Source organism: Heptranchias perlo, chromosome 38 (assembly GCF_035084215.1).
Source record: "Heptranchias perlo isolate sHepPer1 chromosome 38, sHepPer1.hap1, whole genome shotgun sequence".
Classification (NCBI taxonomy): domain Eukaryota; kingdom Metazoa; phylum Chordata; class Chondrichthyes; order Hexanchiformes; family Hexanchidae; genus Heptranchias; species Heptranchias perlo.
In genome coordinates, this window is record NC_090362.1 from 8,577,673 (window position 1) to 8,599,327 (window position 21,655).

The 21,655-nt window shown below is 41.3% G+C and overlaps 1 protein-coding gene across 4 annotated transcripts in view; it reads right to left on the reverse strand.

Annotated features, from left to right (window-relative positions):
• znf592 (zinc finger protein 592) overlaps positions 1–21,655 on the reverse strand; it is a 133,907-nt gene that overhangs the window by 5,883 nt on the left and 106,369 nt on the right. For 3 of the 4 annotated variants that reach the window (XM_067973388.1, XM_067973387.1, XM_067973389.1), the window contains 3 exons: positions 16,553–16,834; positions 5,058–5,170; positions 486–621 (listed from right to left, as the gene is read on the reverse strand). In XM_067973388.1, the coding sequence (XP_067829489.1) occupies positions 486–621; positions 5,058–5,170; positions 16,553–16,834 (531 nt within the window). Of the gene's footprint in view, positions 1–485; positions 622–5,057; positions 5,171–7,080; positions 7,868–16,552; positions 16,835–21,655 lie in introns of those variants that run through there. The other variant, XM_067973390.1, reaches the window with a different exon arrangement.

A 21,655-nucleotide genomic window follows, 5' to 3' on the forward strand; every position in this document is an offset into this window, starting at 1 on the left:
AGGCACATGGGCAGAATGGCCTCCTTCTGTGCTGTATGGTTCTATGAAAATATCTTCTGCTAAATGTATAAGACCAGCTGGTGTAGTTGGGATGGATCACTGTCCCCTTTATTTCTGGGACTTATGCTATATTTTGCTCCCATTGAGTTGTATCCAAACTGTAGCACATAAGTCAGATGTGGCCCCTTTGAGTCCTGGAAAACCAGTCCTCAAAACCCAGACAACTTCATCCTTTGTTTATTATCTGCTAGTCTATCCTCCTTGTCAATCCCCACCCAAGTACACAGGTAAACAACATACTCCGCTACCGATTTCCATGTTGCCTGCTTGGAAGTATCTCACTCCTGCCTTCTAACCCCCATTGATCAGCTCCACCTGATGCAGGGAATTCCAGGCATCCGCCCACATCCTACTGCCTTCCCACGGAGCAAAATCTTTGGTGTCCACCTTAAAACAACATCTAGAAATGGGGAGGGAGGGCTCACCACTGTTGTGTCCGTGCCTGGGAGCACAGCTTTCGGCATCTGGCTGAAGTCTGGATTTTTGATGCCGTGCATTAGGTTGATGTGTTTCTCCAGCATGAAGCGCTTGGCAAAAAAGTGCTTTTCATCCGTGCAGTACCTGGAAATGATGACAGGAAATATTAATAGAGACTTGAGTACATAATCCAGGCTGACACTCCCAATGCAGTACTGAGGGGGTGCTGCACTGTCAGAGGTGCCGTCTTTCGGATGAGACATTAAACTGAGATCCCGTCTGCCCTCTCAGGTGCCGTAAAAGATCCCATGGCGCTATTTCAAAGAAGAGCAGGGGAGTTCTCCCCAGTGTCCTGGCCAACATTTACCCCTCAACCAACATCATTAAAACAGATTATCTGGTCATTATCACATTGCTGTTTGTAGGACCTTGCTGTGTGCAAATTGGCTGCCGTGTTTCCTACATTACAACAGTGTACTTCATTGGCTGTAAAGTTCTTTGGGACGTTCTGAGGTTGTGAAAGGCGCTATATAAATGCAAGTCTGTCTTTCTTATAATACCGAAAGGTTTTACAGCTTGTATAAACAGGTCATCTTCCACTTTAGAAGACTTGGACCTATTTTGTTTTTCCATTTGTAACAGGCAGTTATCTACCACTATTAATAAAATAAAGGAGGTAAACCAATCAAACATTGTCAGTGGCTATTTTCTTTCCTCAGCCAGCTGACTGCACATGGGTTTAAAAAAATACAATTTATAAGATACAGGTTGTGCTGCTGTGTTACTAGTCCAAAGTCCTTTCTGGCCTGGCCCAGCCCACCCTGACCCATCATGCCTACTCATAAGCAGTACTGCTGTTTTATATTTCTCTCTGGCCTGCTGATACTGATAAATGTTTGAATTCTTTTGAGTGGACTGATTGTCAGAATTCCTACTGAAGGTATAAAAGTGCTTATTCTTCAAAATGTAGTTCAACAGTCACCTACAAACTAATACTCTATTATCCACTGGGTGGAAAAAACCCCCCAGAAATACTGTCCTTTAAGAACTTCAGGCCAGATGTTCTTGCTTCCCCTCATATTGTATTTAATATCTCGCTATGAGCCACACTTTAGTTGTTTGATTGAAGGCGGCAGCAGACAGAGCGATTAGGAAGAACGGGAGAATGTAAATAAGTTAACAAAACTGTCAGAGGCTGTACTGGTTGAAAAGAAAAGCAAGGGGAAGGAGGAAGCTTTTCATGCTGAGGTTGAGCTATTGTACTTATAATCAGTAACCCAGCTTCCTCATTTACTCAGCCTTCACCTACAGCTAAATGGCACAAATGTACTGCAAAGACTACTAGACTGGGCACTCTAGAACCTAAATGTTGGTGCCAGCTTGCAGCACAGCCATGGTGAAGTCTAGACCACCTCAATCTGGCAGATTAAGCCAATAATGCTCAGTGAAAGTATATACAAAAAAGAATTGCGTTTGTATAGCGCCTTTCACTAACGCAGGATGTCCCAAAGCGCTTTACAACCAATGAAGTACTTTTGAAGTGTAGTCATTGTTGTAATGTAGGAAAACACAGCAGCCAATTTGTGCACAGCAAGGTCCCACAAACAGCAATGAGCTAATACGCAGATAATCTGTTTTAGTGATGCTGGTTTTATTACTGGCCCATGGTGTGGCGGTAAGCAGGAGCAGAATGGGCTCCAATTTTCAATGATATTTTTAGACCAGGGATAAAATATGATCTTCAAATCAATTTGGCTAATACCTGTTTGGTGGTCGAGTTGTCTAAAGTTTTGTTCCTGTAGGAAATAAATGATTGCCTGGCCTAGGAAAAGAATCCAGCATGAAGCCTCCTGCTTCACAGAGTGAATTCTGCCTGCTTTAAAAGATAAACTGAACTGAATGTGAGGTTTTTTGATACGAAGAATAACTTTTCAGCTTTGTTAGTGCATTTGGAAGCTTTTGTCCATAAAGGTATTCCAACAAATGGAATTTCTGACAGTTCTGCCTGCAGGTTCACGGAAACCTGATATCCCTGGTCAGGCGTGTCTGCATCTGCAACGCAATGGGAGATCGACTAGTATTATGTTAAAAGTCCTGTGAACAAGTGCATTTCCTGTCCACGAACTTCACCGCTTCTTGTCATGACTTTGGTCACGCCTTTTATATGAACGTTCAAAATGCCAACGCAATCAGTTACAATGTGAACTCTCTGTAAATAGTCTCGATGGTGCTAATTACAGGGTATAACCACTAGGTGGTGCAGCACCACTATATTCTACACCACTGTCTTCTCTTGACACACCCAGATCGACGCCATGGGTGATCTACACACACATGCATGTACATATGTATATTTGCACGTATGTATGTCAGGTCAGGAAAGCACTGAGCTTGGTTGCACCCATACAAATAACCTGCTGACATGTACCATTCTGGCTTACACATGAAGAACACCCACTTGGGAAAGGTTCTGCAGGGCTGCTGGGTATGTGGAACTGTGCACTCCAGACATGGGCCACTGCCTTGAGAAAAGGAGGGGAGAAAAAAAATTGGGAATAAAAAAGCACCCTTTCAAGCACTCAGTGGCCTTGCGTAATACTTGATGATTCAGCCACATTATAATCTCTTTCAAATACTTGGTGATTGTTGTGGAGTCATAATAGTTTCTTAGAACTGAACTGCCAAGAAATTTGGTACCAAGAGTTCCATAACGTAATGTTTATAACAAGCAGCTTCATGCAGATTTTTATCAGCTGTCAGGCTGATGGTATGAATTCTGTGAGTGAATTTCTTCAACTTTTAAGACTACCCCAGTAAAAGCAAGGTGCTGGGTCTTACGGTTTATATATTACAACAAAATTACAACACTGACTGTGTGCACATTTGCTGTCCATTTACTCGAGCTGTAGAAGTTCCAAGTCTCGCTTCTGCTACATTGGCTTTTTACTATCAAACTGACTCATGCACTTTTATTTCTTACACAGTATGTCAGGTGGGGGGTGGGGGAATTTGAGGTGCTAAGTGCATGCCTAACGTCATCATCCAGCATCCAAAAGCCAAAAAATCTTTGTGTCCTCAAATCCTCTTCTGGTTTTAATATTAAATATGGTGATAACTCTAAGGGAAACTACAGTTTGTGGAGATATGGAGCAAAGGCGGGTTAAATGGAGTTGAGGTACAGATCAGCCATAATTTAATGGAATAAATGAACAGGCTCGAGGGGTTGAATGGCCTACTGCTGTTCTTATATAAACACCCACCCTAGATCTATCCCAGGCATATCTATATAGTTTTAAAGATTTTCCCTCTAGGTTCTCAATTTCCATAGTCGAATTATGGAAGCAGAAATCCCAATGGGATGCTACGTCTGCATTCCCCCACTGCTCCAGTGCGTGTGGGCTGCATGTACATTGACTGGAGACGGCTTTTTAGAAATTCTGAGCTTGAGTATTTTTTTTTTTAAAAACATTGTATTTTCTTTTTTTTTTAGGAAACTTTTCAAAATGAGTATTTTAAAACAAATCCCTCCTGAAGTAAAAGTCAGCCTCTGCAACACTGACTCCTAGACTTGCTGTCTTCTTTAAAATGGTTGACTTTGCTCTGTTCAGATGCTGACAGACCAGCTGCGTATTTCTAGCATTTTCTGCTTTTATTTCAGATTTCCAGTTTTTCCTTTCATTGCTTCAGCGCACTGCCTTTCTGTGCCGGTATGTCCTGCTTCTAACACAGCAAACATCTTCAACACAAAGCACCCTCCGCACTAGAACAGTTTACTCTGAAATCCTGTGGGTGCCGTTTACAGGAAACAGTAAGGAACATTCTACGGAGTACACTGGGCAACACATTTTTGTAAAGCAATGACAGTGATGGGGACAGTTTGAAGATTATATGATAGAATAGCAAAGGTAGAGATGACAAAGGGACATTTATGACAATTAGACATTGCATAGAAATTAGACAATTCAACAAAAAAAATTAAACCTAAAAATTATACAGCATCTACATATGGTTGATGTATTCTTGAGATCTACAAGTACAACTATAGTTCATTGGATCATTTTTAGGGATTATGCAATATGTCAAATAAAGCTGAGTTTGTCTTTTGGATGAGATGTTAAACTGAGGCCCTGTCTGCCTGTTCAGGTGCATGCAAAGGGTCCGATGGCACAATTTGAAGGAGAGGATGAGGTTGTACCCTGGCCAACATTTATCCTTCAACCAACCCACGACAATGAAATGGCTGAATTGTACCTTACTTGCTGTTTGTGGCACCTTGCTGTAGGGCAAATTGGCTGCTGCATTTGCCTACATAACAACAATGACTATATATTTCAAAAGTAATTCATTCGTTGTGAAAGGCTTTACAGTGACTGGAAAATGTGGAAGGCACTATACAAATGCCAGTTCTTTCTTTGATGCAGCAACAACTGGGCTGGATTAAAAGTAAGATACAGTGCAACTATATGCAAATAGAATGTTTTGGCGAGCTTGTGCGATATGAGGATCAATTTCATATTGAGCAACTGATCAGGCAACTTGGACACATTCATGTAACACAGCTGGTCTGGTGCGATGCTTACCAACAGGTGTAGGTTCTCTTGACGCCATCGTGGTTGACTCGGATGTGTCTCCGCAGGCTGTGCGAGGAATTGAAGGAACGATCGCATTGTCGGCAAGGATACCTTTTCATTGGCTGTTGAAAGAGAGAATACAGAATAATTATTGCTTCATCAGAAAATGCAGGTGAGTAGATGCAAAACTTATTTTGGTTATGTGTATGGAGATAAAACACTTTGGCTGAGTGAATGGTTTACTTTTCTATTTATATCCCTCTTCTTTCATTTCAGGGACTAACCGCAGTCCATCTATTGCCTTGCTTCCTATTTCAGTCACTTTTCTATCACTGGGGGCCTCTGTGAGCTATAGGAGGGGAGAAAAGAAAAAACAGCTCCCAGTACTGGCAAGAGGAGCTGAAGGTGCAAAGTGCCATCCCACCACCTGTGGTGTATTGCGCTGGTGCCCCAGTGTGCCTAACCACTGGGCACGCAGGTCCCAAGCTTGCGTTGCTTCCTTACATAGAATTTACAGAACAGAAACAGGCCTATGCTGGTATTTACACTCCACACGAGCCTCCTCCTAGCTTACTTCATCTCACCCTATCAACCTAACCTTCTACTCCTTTCTCTCTCATGTACTTATCTGGCTTCCCCTTAAATGCATTGATTACTATTTGCTTCAACCACTCCATGTGGTAGCGAGTTCCACATTCTAACCGCTCTCTGGGTAAAGAAATTTCTCCTGAATTCTTCATTGGATTTATTAGTAATTATCTTATATTTATGGGCCCTAGTTTTGATAGACCACGTGGGCTGCCTGTATCCATAGAACTTCACCCCAGGATAGACCACGTGGGCTGCCTGTATCCATAGAACTTCACCCCAGGATAGACCACGTGGGCTGCCTGTATCCATGGAACTTCACCCCAGGATAGACCACGTGGGCTGCCTGTATCCATGGAACTTCACCCCAGGATAGACCACGTGGGCTGCCTGTATCCATGGAACTTCACCCCAGGATAGACCACGTGGGCTGCCTGTATCCATGGAACTTCACCCCAGGATAGACCACGTGGGCTGCCTGTATCCATGGAACTTCACCCCAGGATAGACCACGTGGGCTGCCTGTATCCATGGAACTTCACCCCAGGATAGACCACGTGGGCTGCCTGTATCCATAGAACTTCACCCCAGGATAGACCACGTGGGCTGCCTGTATCCATGGAACTTCACCCCAGGATAGACCACGTGGGCTGCCTGTATCCATAGAACTTCACCCCAGGATAGACCACGTGGGCTGCCTGTATCCATAGAACTTCACCCCAGGATAGACCACGTGGGCTGCCTGTATCCATGGAACTTCACCCCAGGATAGACCACGTGGGCTGCCTGTATCCATGGAACTTCACCCCAGGATAGACCACGTGGGCTGCCTGTATCCATGGAAAATCACCCCAGGATAGACCACGTGGGCTGCCTGTATCCATAGAACTTCACCCCAGGATAGACCACGTGGGCTGCCTGTATCCATAGAACTTCACCCCAGGATAGACCACGTGGGCTGCCTGTATCCATGGAACATTACCCCAGGATAGACCACGTGGGCTGCCTGTATCCATGGAACTTCACCCCAGGATAGACCACGTGGGCTGCCTGTATCCATGGAACTTCACCCCAGGATAGACCACGTGAGCTGCCTGTATCCATGGAACATTACCCCAGGATAGACCATGTGGGCTGCCTGTATTCATGGAACTTTACCCCAGGATAGACCACGTGGGCTGCCTGTATCCATGGAACTTTACCCCAGGATAGACCACGTGGGCTGCCTGTATCCATGGAACTTTACCCCAGGAAAAATCACTACAAAAAGAAATAGAAAAAGAAAAAGGGATAAAATTGGGAAATACAATTAACAAGTGAAAAAGGAATACTGAAGGAACAAAATTATCTTTCGTAACATTGATTAAATATCAACTTATTTTATTTCTAAACTCTATTTATGAAACAAATTAAACTTAATAATTATATACGATACAAAAGCATTCTTAACGTGGAGGCCAAAATAAGGGTCATTTGTTCCCAGGGAAACTGTTTGAAACGCGCACCTTTCCAGTTGGATTGTTACAGTTAAATAGGACTGAATGAATGACAAAAGCAAATTTAACATTACTCTGTTGCGAATAAACGCATTAAAATGAAACCACAAAATAAGTGATCATTCAAATCGATAATTTATAATTTGCATACTGTATCTCGCACTTCAAGAAGGCATGGCTGCCTGCTGATGGATTTGCATGGCAATGAGGCCCTTGTGAAAGTCAAGAGTAGACGAAGCTTTCATCTCCCCAGGGAATGCTGGAAGGGCTGACAACACCAAGCACACAGAAGCTGCCAATTCAAATAATCCTCCTCAGTGAAGTGAAATGCTCATCATGGCTCTTAATTGTTTCTCAGGCCAACAAATACACTGCCCTTCTCCAAGGCAACAGAAAAGTTTATATTAACTTAAAGGCCAAAACTTAGAAAGACAAGCAGTACTATATAGTAACAACTATCACTGAATTTATCCAAATCTGTCTAACAAATTGAACTAGTCCAGATGTGTTTCTGATACAGGATAGTGGCGACACAAAATGTCCCGCTCTCAAAAAGTGTTGCTCCCAGTAGAAGCTGACCTCGATGGATAAAGCGCTGCATGGGCATATATACAGACAGATGCACAGAGCATTTCTTGCAGCAACAGCAGGATGAAGGTTCTTCTGCATTGTCTCTGACCCCAAGTCACTAGCACCTCTGTGAATGAGGTGTTTTTTGGAAGGTCAAGAAAATTTCTGAAATGTGAAGAGAAAGCAACACAAAAATACAACTTAAAACAAAATCAGAAAATACGGTTTTGCTTTCAAAAAAAAATTCTATGCTTATTCTATATGTTCCAAAGTGTAAATCAATTGTTCACAAATATTTATTCAGCGTGTCATATTCTGGAAGTTCTAAAGCTATTGCATTTCATAAAGGACCTGGGAGGGCGTGCGCCCTCCAATCTGCCAATGCTACATCTGTGAACTGTGCCAAGGAGACAGCTTTTTAAAAGTTAAACATGCCAGAGCGCTAGTAAGGCCTTCAGTGTCCCCTTCTAGATAATGTCATCAGAAATCACTGTTTAAACAAATTTAAAAATTCATGACTGAAATAGGAGTAAAATGTTAAAGTTAACAAATTCACATATTAACAAGATAAATTCACAGTGAAATGGCAGAAATATTGAACAGTTACTTTGCCTCCTTATTTACCAGGGAGACTAACAAGGTGGGCAGTACATTAGAAGAAATTGTCAAAAAAGATATTGAAACATTTAAGAAAGAAGAGGGGGGATGGGGTGGGGGAGGGCGGAAGACAGATAATTGATAATCAAACTAAGGGAGGATAAAACGCCTGTTCCAGATGGATTGCATCCGCAAATATTAAAAGAAGTTAGGAAGGAGCTAGCAGATGCACTATTACATATATCCAATTCATTAGAAAAGGGAATAGTGCCAGAGGACTGGTGGACAGCTAATGTTATTCCTATATTTAAAAAGGGAGATAGAACAAGTCCAGGGAACTATAGACCTGTTAGCTTAACGGTAGGAAAGATAATGGAAACGAAAATATAATAAACAATAGTCAGCACGGATTTCAGAAGGGAAAGTCATGCTTGACCAACCTTACGAATTCTTTGAAGTAACAGAAAGAGACAAGGGTAATGCAGTAGATGTAGTATATTTGGATTTTCAAAAGGCCTTTGATAATATACCGCATTACAGAGCGTGTGGAGTCAGAGGGCAGGTAGCAGAATGGATAGCAAGCTGGCTACAAAGAAGAAAAGAGAGTAGGGGTTAGGGGTAGCTTTTCAGACAGACAAAAGGTGGGAAGTGGTGTATCCCAGGGATCAGTAGTGGGACCACTGTTGTTCACAATTTACATTAACGATTTGGATTCGGGAATCGGAAGTACAATTTCAAAATTTGCAGACGACACCAAATTGGGGGTGCAGTTCATACAAAGGAAGAATGCATCAAAATGCAAGAGGACATTAATAAACTCGCAGAATGGGCATGTAATTAGCAAATGAATTTCAATATAATAAGTGTGAGGTGGTGCATTTTGGTAGGAAGAATAAGGAGGTCACATACTGCTTGGGTAAGAGTCTAAATGGGATAGGGGAACAAAGGGATCTCAGGGTACAGATACACAAATCACTAAAAGTAGTGATGCAGGTTAATAAGGCCATTAAAAAGGCAAATCAAGTAGCAGGATTCATTTCTGGAAGGATAGAATTTAAAGCAAAGAAGTTATGTCAAACTTGTATAGAACCTTGGCTAGACCACATTTGGTGTATAGTGCAAAATCTGGAATAAGAAAAAACTAGTATCAGTAATGGTGGCCATGAAACCACTGGATTGTCATAAAAACCCATCTGGTTCACTAATGTCCTTTAGGGAAGGAAACCTGCCGTCATTACCCGGTCTGGCCTATATGTGACTCCAGACCCACAGCAATGCGGTTGATTCTTAATCGCCCTCTGAAATGGCCTAGCAAGCCACTCAGTTGTAGAATCTCGCTACAAAAAGTCATAATAAGAATAAAACCGGACGGACCACCTGGTATCAGACCACTATGCACCGGACACGACAAAGGCAAACCCAAGCCCAGTCAACCCTGCAAAGTCCTCCTCACTAACATCTGGGGACTTGTGCCAAAATTGGGAGAGCCGTCCTACAGACTAGTCAAGCAACAGCCTGACATAGCCATACTCACAGAATCATATCTTTACATTCACTCCCTTCACCACCAGCACACTGTGGCTGCAGTGTGTACCATCCACAGGATGCACTGCAGCAGCTCGTCAAGGCTTCTTTGACAGCACCTCCCAAACCCGCGACCTCTACCACCTAGAAGGACAAGGGCAGCAGGCACATGGGATCAACACCAACTGCACATTCCCCTCCTAGTCACACACCATCCCGACTTGGAAATATATCACCGTTCCTTCATCGTCGCTGGGTCAAAATCCTGGAACTCCCTTCCTAACAGCACTGTGGGAGAACCTTCACCACATGGACTGCAGCAGTTCAAGAAGGCGGCTCATCACCACCTTCTCAAGGGCAATTAGGGATGGGCAATAAATGCTGGCCTTGCCAGCGACACCCACATCCCATGAATGAATAAAAAAACCCAGCATAGCTGCATTTAAGGGGAAGCTAGATAAGCACATGAGAGAGAAAGGAATGGAAGGGTATCCTGATAGGGTTAGCTGAAGCAGGCTCGTGTGGAGCCTAAACACCAGCATAGACCAGTTGGGCCGAATGGCCTGTTTCTGTGCTGTAGTTTCGATGTAACACAATGTAATTCTGATTTCTGAAAAAGGGACACCAACAGTGAGGCTTCCTACTTCATCTTTTAACCTCACTATTAATACTTTTAACTGACATTCATGTGACATTGCTTGTCACGTAGCAGTGCTGGACTGACTGAATGGTGGTTCTGGTCTTGCTGCTGTGGATAAATCTTTGAACAAAACCTGAAAGAGCAACTACATAGTGCCAGTAGTGGTCTATTTATACGACTCACAGAGCTGAAGGATCCAGCTGACACATCTCCATTCATAGATCAAGATCTAAAGGACAAAGAGTTTGTCAGATGATCACCATAAACTGGGTGCAGATCATGCACTTCCTAGCCAGCACCTCAGCACAGTAAATACAATAAAATCCTTCTCCTCGTGTAAACTTTCTATTGCGGTTAAGTAACAAATACAACTAGTTGCACTTACGTAAAAGAACTCAAGCGCGTTTTATAAGGGGACAAGTGAACACTGAACAGGAAATATAGGAATATGGGGAATTGGAAGTGGAGAACAAAAACGTCTAACGGTACTAGGGCACTTTTTTCCACTTCTCAATATGGAAAGGTGATGGCAGTGAGAACAGTAGCTGGTCCTACCAGACAGAGCCTGGGGTCCAAAAATAGAAAGATCTACAAATGTGCTGAAGCAAAGTGAACAGTTCCACTTCAGCTTCACCTTTACGTTCAAGCAACATTTTACTATTAAATATTATGTGTAGCATGTTGAATGTGGCAATAGACAGTGCCATAAGGTGACAGAATTCCTCCACCCTGATGATTGTTCACTTGATGGCGAGTTCCCGACTTGTTGGGGAGAGGGAGCAGGGGAAAGGAAGGGCAGAAATATGCCAAATGGAAGAGATCCAAAATAGTTAACAAAGGACGAGGTCAATCGGATTTCACCTGCCTCCTAGCAGTACAGGTATTTAGTGGAATTTCCAGACATCTGAAGCGAGGTCCCCGACTCAGTAGTAAGAGAATAAAATGGCGTGCAGCACAGGTGAACCCTGCAGAAGGAAAGGGTTCAAAATTTTCAATGTCTGTATCAAAATTACCTGGTACCCTTGGTTGGTGATGTAATGGTAATGTTGGAGTGACACCAGGCCTGTCTCCAAAGGGAGGCATACAAATGGCACATCGCGGTTACAGGCATGTTACAGAGCACCTGTTCACGTTGGTCTCTTTGTCAGCAAGTGATCAACTTCCATCAGCAATTGTGTTAGGTAAAAGTAGGGAGGGCGTGTTACAAACAGGGTGTTTTAGATGATTTTCCATTAGTGAAAAAGATGTAAATAATGTGACTTATATCAGAAATTGTGGTATGAGTGTCTTAATGTGAGAGGCGTGTTACTGTGAGGATGTTTAATGTGGTTTCTGTGCTCAGAACAAACAATATATCAAGAGTGTTAGGAGAAAATCATTTGAAAATAAGCTAACAACTGAGTTCTATTCGAGTTAATGATATCCAAATAATAAGCCAAGAAATTTTATGTCGATGAAAGAATATGGTATCCTAGCCACGTTACATCCTAAAAAGCTTGAGCTCACCAATTAATTCTAATATCAACATAACCAATATTTAGAAAAAGCAAAGCTGGATCTGTGGTCTGTAACAGTTCAGGTTTGTGATAGTCACCCAGACAGGATTATGTCAACAAAGAGGACGACTGCTTCTTGTTCAGTAGCAAAGCTGATTGGTTACTCGTGGGGCAACTAGTGAATTATGAATGTATATAAAAAAATGTTTTAAAAAACTATTTTATAGCTTTATTCTCTCTTCCCCCTCCTTCCCTTGCTGGTTCCCATGAGTTGTGTCCTGGCCAAGAGGACAAACAGACGATCTGCCCTAGGCCTTTTTAAATGTTGCTCTAGAACCTGCTGCTAGGAAATGTACAAGAGGAGCAAGACAGGATGCTATTCTCCATGGCAACAGGCTGGCCTGCTTAGCATGTCTGTCTGATACTCTAGATAGCATTGGAAACCAACCGTGTGGGGAATCACGGCCATAGGAAGTGCACAAGATGAAGTGGGGAGAAAAATGCCTTCTCAACACATCAAACTGTAGCCAGTCATTTTAAAATGCATCACTGTGTCTCATTTTTTCTGAAATCCCACTGCCATTGGAGTTCTAAAGAACCGATGTTTATTTTTTGTAAACCAAAGTGGTAGCAATTAAAGGAGAAAGCATCTGCTAGCTGATGCACTTTTGAGTGTGAGGCACTTATCTACTTATGTCTCTCCGTTTATGGTTTTTTGGAAGGCTAACCTTATTCATAGAGGCTGCTTCATAGTGGGATAGGGGAAGGAAGGACAAAGTTGTCTGGCAAAAAACAGAAATCTGTAATTTTTCATCCAGTTTCCATGAAGTGTTCACTTTTGGCAACTGTAGTGGTAGAAAGAATTACTGTAGAGGGACTGAATGGAAAATTTCTTTAAAGGCAATGGCAGTTACACTGTTTAATCTGGTGAATATTAATATTGAGGTAGAATACATGTGGTACAAGAATGGGAGGAGCCATAACCTGTCCAGCACAATCTTGTCTAAAACAAGAATTATTGTGTGTGCACTATAGCATGGTACAGAATACATACAAAACTTAGCGTCAAGTATTATTTTCTGAGTTATTAGTCAATATGCTTTAAAGGATTCCTTGTGAAAAAAGGAAGAGACCCACATTTTGCATCACTTAAAATGTACCTTCCCATACCATCTGAAAGACCTCAATTTAGACAGAGATCAGGCTTCAGGTGAGAGCGCTGACAGGGATTTCATCTTGATCTAATATTGTCTAGTGTAAAGCAAATGACATTGTCTTTGTTCAGTCAGGTGTAGACACACACACAAACCCGTTGCCATATATCAGAGTCCCCAAACCAAACTATTGAGAAATTCATACCAGTAGTTTCCTTTTGGGTCAGTGGAAATTCCTCTCCCTGTGGGGATATGCCTCACCTATCTGTGCTCTAGCAGGTTGGCAAGAGCTAAGGCTAAGGAAATCCCAACTGTTTAGGAGTACTGCTGGAGTTTAACTTGCTAAAACCACAGAGCTTACCAGTAGCTGGAGAACGGTGTGAAGTGTAGAGAGAAAGAACACAGTCACTCTGTCATCAGCTTCCTGCTGCTTCTCCAGCTATGGCCAGCCTACCTATTAGGGCTTCAAGATTATCTACAGACAAGTGGGAAGAATCCCAGTCCTATTTGCAGGTCGACCCTTTCAGGTTCCATCAATGATCCAGCAAAGGGATCATAGCCCTGCTAGATGTAAGTAAATTGGATTACATTCCCTACCACTGCCCAGGGCAAGCCAATGATCCAGGGTGATGGTCAATCATAAAAAGAACCCTCAAAGTACTGCAGACTTACGTGGCTCGGGTATCGGATTAAAAAGTCTGCTTCAGAGGATCAACTCAGTCCCAATCTCTCATTACCAGGCGTATCACCTTGGAACTAACTCAACAATGAAGAGGACTCACTAACAACCCCCCACCCAAGGAGGAAGGCATCTTCAGTGCCAGATAATCTGATCAGGAATTTTGGGTCAAATCACATAGAATACCAAGTAGATATTGGGAGGTATGAGGCAAAATGAGACTGTTGACTGTCCTAAAATAAAAGCATTTTAAGATGGGCCAAAACACCACACTTTTGTGTAGTAGGAAACATGAGTCATGGAGGAGCTGAAAGGATGCTGATTTTTTTCTTTAAAAAGTCAGGGTGGCATTAACCATCCCAAAACAACTAATTATGCACAATCTGCTTTCAAGTGAGGTCTCAGGCACTAGCGAAGGGATCACAGCCCTGCTGGATATCAATAAATTGGAATACATTCCCTACCGTTGCCCAGGGCAAGCCAATAAGTTTGTAAACGTACAGGAGAGTTCTGAGCAAATTAACTTGCTCAAGGGGAGGAGACAGTGCTTTTAACTGTAATGGCGGTGCCTCCTGTCTATCGGTAAAAGGACTCTCGCCCATCTAATGCTGGCTGATGTTTAGAATCCACAAATTACACTGATCTTTGTGTTTAATCACTTTTTCCTCCAAATAATTTATTTCATTGTTCTTCTCTCCCTCTACTCTTTGCACTATTCTCCAGCCAACAGATAGGGCAGGTGATTTCTGCCAATGCTACTTTGACGTTAGCCACTCTTCAAAAGGCAAGCGTTACTAAAGTGAAGTTTGCTAACTAATTTTCCTCACTCCCTGTAGGAAGCATTTGATCAAATAAAAATTCTTAAAAGCATCAATAAGGGGAAGAGAGGTTAAAATGAACACTATTCATTTTTAATGATATGATTCTTAAACACAGTGGCAATGATAAGAAGTCCTCAAACAAAAATAAAATGAAAAATTGCATGGATTTTGGCAGGAATAGCATCATTACAGAATCTCTGGAATCAATTGCAAGCCCTTAGGGCTAGTGCATGTTCATGGTGCTTCAGGGTCTTGAGTATATAATCTAGGTTAACACATGTGTGCAGTCCTGAGGGATTGCAGCAGTGTCAGAAGTGCCATCTTTCAGATGAGATGTTAAACAGAGGTCCTGCCTGCATGTTCAGGTGGATGTAAAAGATCCCATGATACTTTTTGAAGAGAAAGGGAGTTCACTTGGTGCCTTGGCCTACATTTATTCTCTCAACCAACACCAGTCATCTCATTGTTGTTTGTGGAACCCTGCTGTGTGCAAATTGGGTGCCTCATTAACCTAACAAAAACAGTGACTACACTTCAAAATCAAAATAATTTATTGGCTGTGAAGCACTTTAGGCATCCTGTGGATGTGAAAGGCACTATATAAATGCAAGCTCATTCCTTTCTTTCTTAATCATTGAATTACATAGAAATTACAACATGGGAACAGGCCGTTCAGTTCAACCAGTCCGTGTTGGTGTTTATCCTCCACACAAGCAGTATTATCCCATGTGTCCACCCTGTTCTCATACCCCTTTCTTCCTTTTCTTCAACCACCTACTTAACCTATTCTTAAAAGTTGACGTGGTCTCTGCTTCAATTAATAACTCTGGTTGTGCATTCCACAGCCTCACAATTCTATGTATAAAAAGGTTTCTTCTGCTCTTTATCCTAATTCTCTTACATGTAACATTATATCTATGTCCCTTTGTTCTAGACCCCTCAACTACTGGAAAGAGTCTGTTTCCATCCACCCTGTCCCATCCTTTAATAATTTTAAACACCTCTATCAAAGTCATCCTGTAATCTCCCCTGTATTAATGAAAACAATCCCAATTTTTCCATCCTTTCTTTGTATTTGTATTTCCTCATACCGGGTATCATCCTCGTGAATCTATACTCTGCCTTCTCTATTGACTCAACATTCTTCCTATAGAGTGGAGCCCAAAGTTTGGAACTGATGGTGCTGACGGAAAAAAGGTCAATATATATGAATTCAAAGATTTGGGTCTAATAAAAGTGAAGGTACCTCTTTTGACACAATGTATTAGGTGCATTACATTTGTGCTAGAGAAGTTAACCAGGTGTTGCAAAACTTACCTTGCAGCATTTTGAAAGATCAATAGCTAAAGAATAACCGAGTCATAAATGTACACACATACAGTTAAGAATTTAGGACAATTGGCTGCCAGCTACATCTTGCCATATATAATGATCAGGAAAGACTGAACAGGTTCCAGAAAAGAGAAGCTGAGAGATGACCTGATAGAGGTCTTTAAAATTCTGAAGGAGTTTGATAGGGTAGACTTGGAGAAAATGTTTACTTGTGGGGGGGGGGGGGGGGGGGGAGTCCAAAACTAGGAGTCATAAATATAAGATAGTCACTAATAAATCCAATAAGGAATTCAGGAGAAACTTATTTACCCAGAGTGGTGAAAATGAGGAACTTGCTACCATATGGAGTAGTTGAGGCGAATAGCATAGATGTCTTTAAGGGGAAGCTAGATAAGTGCACGAGGGAGAAAGGAATAGAAGGATATAATGATAGAGTTAGATGTCGTAAGGTGGGAGGAGGCTCGTGTGGAGCATAAACACTGGCATAGACCAGTTGGGCCGAATGCCTGTTTCTGTGCGGTAAATTTTATGTAATTCTGTAAAAACAGAAGGAGTATTCCATGTTGTTAATCCCAACAGGACTGAATTGCAAAGGGAAGCTATTTACCTTTCCATGACTTCTCTTCATGTGGGACACGTAGAGCTCTCGCTCTGAAAACCACTGCAGACATTCGCCACACGTCCAGCCAGGCTTCCTCACTTTTGGCCGTGTCTCAGACTTCTGCATGGTGGTTTCCTCCTTTTTGCCACTGTTCAAGCTGTTGGGGGCTACACCATTAGCAGCTGTGTGTGCTGTAGATGCTTCTGCCTTCTGGCCACTAGAAGTATCCTTGGAGGGAGGCCAGAGATTTGGAGGCTCTTCAGTGGTTTGTGCAGTGTTGTGGACATCCTAATTGAAAAAAAACCCACGAGCATTAATAATACTACTGGCAGCACACTGCAAGCAGTTAATGCCGTTATACCTCAGGAGTTTAGATCTTTCACCACACAAAGTAACACAGCGGAATCTGGTTGTATGCAAGGTACCACAATATAAACCTGAGGACTTTGAGAAATGTTAATTTAGCTCTGTGTAAAATCAATAGCAATTAATCCCTCTTCTCATTTCTCACTCTCCTCTCTCTAAACCATTTAACACACATTCATGAATATGGCAAGCAGATGTGAAACAAAGAACACAAACTGGAACAGCATGGGACAGACAAAAAACAGTGGCACCAGGATTAAAACTTTACAAAAATGTGTGCTGGTGAATTTACCTTGAAGGAGGATGCTCGGTGTCAATAGATTTCTGCAGACACTTTACAGAATTCTGTGCTCTCACTGGTTAACAACTGCGTGATTTTTCTTTTATTGGTGTGAAATAGCAACATAAACTGACACAAAATAGCAAGGTCTGCTAAATATCTTAAAATACAACAAGTATCCATTTCACACATTTTGGTATCCTCTAAATACAAAGCAGCAGATGTATAACAGGTATTTTTTAAGTTACTTCCAATTCTCTGGGCATTGTTGGTATGATCACATATATCCCCAATTTATATTACATTAGCAGATCTCTCTTGGCAATGCCTGCAGTTGAGGCAAAGGCTATGCGAAGAGCTGTACATCTCCATTGAAAGAATTTGGAAACAAGTTAATTAGAGATCTTCCCAGAGGGGGTGAATTATTTTGATTAGCTTCTGGAAAATAAATATTTTTGCAGGCGTTCTGCAACTGATATTTTGTGTTGCTGGGGAGTTTCTCTATAATCTGAAATGCCTTTATGTTTTTATTCTTGCTAAGGTCAGTTAGGAGGCTCCAGACATTCTGACTATGTTATTTCTTTTGCTGAGAAGTTTCTCTAAGCATTGCCAATGACTGCCTATATTTTTTTTCAGGTGCATCAGACATTTTTGAGTGTAACACTTGACATGCAATGCACAGGAAAAGGGATGACCTGTTCTATAAGTGTAAACAATTTTACAACACCAAGTTATAGTCCAACAAATTTATTTTAAATTCCACAAGCTTTCGGAGGCTTCCTCCTTCCTCAGGTGAATAGTGTGAAAGCTTGTGGAATTTAAAATAAATTTGTTGGACTATAACTTGGTGTTGTAAAATTGTTTACAATTGTCAACCCCAGTCCATCACCGGCATCTCCACATCATGGCTACCTGTTCTATAAGGGCATGAACCTTATATCATGTAAAAAAATGTATTGTTATGTTGGGGCCTGGGTACCCGCCCGATCTTTCTCTGCCTCTCAAGCAGCCTCTCCTTTTCTTGCTCTCGGGCAGTATCTCTCTCCCGCTCTCAAATAAAAATAAGCACTTAAAAATAGTTTCCCTATCAAAACGTACATCAGAAAAGAATCAAAGTTCAACCTTTAACTGGTTTGGAAGTCATTTGAAAAAACAAATTCAATTGCTGCTTCAAGCCATGGCTTGAGGAAACATATTATTTGAATTGTACACAATTACTTGAGAGAATCACACTGCCGCCATTCTGGGAGACTGCTCCACCTTGCACACACTCAGACTGCAGCGTACTGGGAATTGTGGTTATGATGTCTTTTCAGCTGCAGTGTGGGAAGAATACCTGCTCAAACCCTAGGCATTTCATCAGGCAGAGGCCTCTGAGTAATAATATCAATGAAGACATGCTTAATCATGTTATTGTGAATAAGAAATCTTTTATGTCTTGATTATGTTTCAAACCTTATTTTCATCATTAGACACTAAGTTACTGAGAAAACAAAATTGATGGCTGAAAAGATATTTAAAAATATTTCGAACAACTTCATGGCTCCCTTTCTCCTTTATTGGAAAATTATTCTGGCGACTTATATTTGATTTATTATTTGCACACGTGTTTAATACTTCCTTATTGATAGGTTTCTATTTTTGATTCTTACATCTCCTATCTACTGAGTAATGATTTGAAATTTCAGTCAATCTAAAAGTGTGACACAGGGATTTGAAATGTGTGTATTTTAAAAATTCAATTGCTGGTGATCTCCCATGGTACTGTGCATTGGGTCAGAGGATATGCTGTTTTATAACAACAGGCTATTATGTCTTGTAACACAGAAATGTACTATCAGGTCCACTGATTTATGGTGACTGAATAAGATAAATTGTCTTGTTAATATATAGTTTTCTGGGGCTTTTACATGTGAAATTATCTGAAAAAACCTTACAGCTCATTCTCTGAGTTTTTGCATCTCTCCGACACTCCCTTGGATTCCCTCTAGGATTCTCCCTCTCCCTAAATTCCACAGTGCGTGTCTGTCTCCACATCACTTGCACATCATCTATCCCCTTACTCACATACTGATTGAAGTAAGAAAAAGCTGTTGAAAATAGTTTTTCTGTCAAAACTGAAAACAGGTTCCAAGGTTTAGATTTAATCTTTTTTTCTGAAAATGGTGGCAATATTCATGTTGTGTGACAGGAAGAAGGGAGTACAGCAGCAGGTATGATGATATCTAATGCACCATGTCATTAGGAAGGAACAGTGATGCAATAATATTTTTACTGTTATGTTAAAGCTAAGGAAATTGTTTTTGTTACTCAGCTTCAAGGAAACTTTTCCACCATTAACAGTTTGTTCCACTCCTCTGTTGAAGTCAATGCCTACTTGCTGAAGATTTGATGGTGACTTTTGGCAGGCTATTTGACTGCATGTGATACCATTGCTGAGCTTGATCTTTGTCCTCAACCAATATCCACAAATGTGCACTTCCTTTAAGGGATCATAATTGTAATAAATTGAACAGCCAGGTGGTGAAGGATAGAATACTAGAGCTTGGTCTTCAGTTGCTTCCTAGCCTTTATTCACAGAGATCCACATTAGCCACTCCACACCTAGATAAGCTCTCATATAAATGGACACAACAGAGTCCCCAATTGATGCACACCACCTGAATACAATTAACACTAACTGCTATAAATCATATGGATATAATTAATAATAATCACTATTAAAATTGTACTGACACATGCTGGGACTTGCTCCAGAGTGCACACACTCAGACTATGGCATGTTGGGAATGATAAGTACTGGTGCTTGCTGGGAGTTAGAGCTGCTAAATCTCTTGTGGAAAAAACATTGATTCAAACCCTAGGTTTTTCAGAAAGGCTGAGGCCTCTGAGTAAAAATGTTGATGAAGGTACTGATAGGAACAAAAGTTAATTTTACCACTAAGTTTAACTAGTATATTGAGAAATATGTATTTTTCCCCATCATCCTAAAGCCATAATTTCAACATTAGATATTTCAGTTACTATGAAAGCAAAGATGGTGATTGAAAGGATTTTCAAAAGTTTTCCAGAGCGATTTATGAAAATTAAGAAATTTGCATATGAGCCAATCAGCTGGAATTGTCTCAGAAATATGCCGAGGATTTTGCTGAGTATGGTGCTGAAATGTGATACAGGAAGTGCACGTAGCTTTACTGTGTTTTACTCTTACTAGCGATGTTAAGTAGATAAATAAATAAGATATGGATATGGAAATAGCACCCATGTTTGAAAATACTTTAAACATAACAGCGCAAGACACCCACAGAATATTATATTGGATAATATTGTGTTGCAATCGATTTTCTACTCGTTAGAAAGTTATCTATGGTAAGTACTAACTGCACCAAGTCTGGTGAGATAGATGATATATAACATATAGTTCATGCAATCTTACAGTAAGAGATACCACCAGATTTTTTTAAAAATGCAACTTTGACTGCCTTTCGTGATGATGTGCAACAATTCAGTGTAGTACTGAGGGAGTGCTGCACTGTCGGGGGTGCCGTCTTTTGGATGAGATGTTAAACCAAGGTCCCGCCTGCCCTTTCAGGTGGATGTAAAAGATCCCATGGCACTATTTCGGAGAAGAGCAGGGGAGATTTTCCCGGTGCCCTGGCCAATATTTATCCCTCAACCAACATCACTAAAACAGATTATCTGGTCATTAGCACACTGCTGCTTGTGGAAGCTTGCTGTGCGCAAATTGGCTGCTGTGTTTCCTACATTACAACAGTGACTACACTTCAAAAGTACTTTATTGGCTGTAAAGTGTATACAGATGCCATGAGGGCGTGAAAGGTGCAATATAAATGCAAGTCTTTCTTTCTTTTTCTTTTCAAATGCTAGAATGTGTCCTGGCCAGCCATGACATATGATAATTATTTCCATCCACGAGAATGATTACAAATTACTTGTGTTTCTGTTACTCTGATTCATGGATTTTTTTTTCTCCCTCTCCTAACAATTTTATTCATTTGTCTCAAAGCATTGACTCCTGACTTAATTGTGCAGGAGCCAGGACGGTCAGTGTCAGCAGGCCTTAGATTAACTAAGTGAACACAGACCAAGCTTCAAACCGGAGATCTTCCTAGGCTGTATGGCTCAGCTAATCACCGGATAAATTCACTGAGCCACCAGCGAGCCAAGGATACACCAGAGAGTTATCACCAGAGCCACCGGTTTTTGGTGACGGAAAAAGTCCAATTCAGTTACGGGACTCCAGGATTTTTGCTGATGTTTTGGAGATGCATTTTACGATTACATCTTTTATTTTTTTTTGAAAACCAAGTACCTTGTTTGTCACACATTATGGCTTTGCGGGACATTAAAATATTCCTGTATCACTAGTCTTTCCTGGCAACATGGCGCAACATATATCGAATTTTTCCCTTCAAACAACGCAAAACCTGCCATTTTCAGAA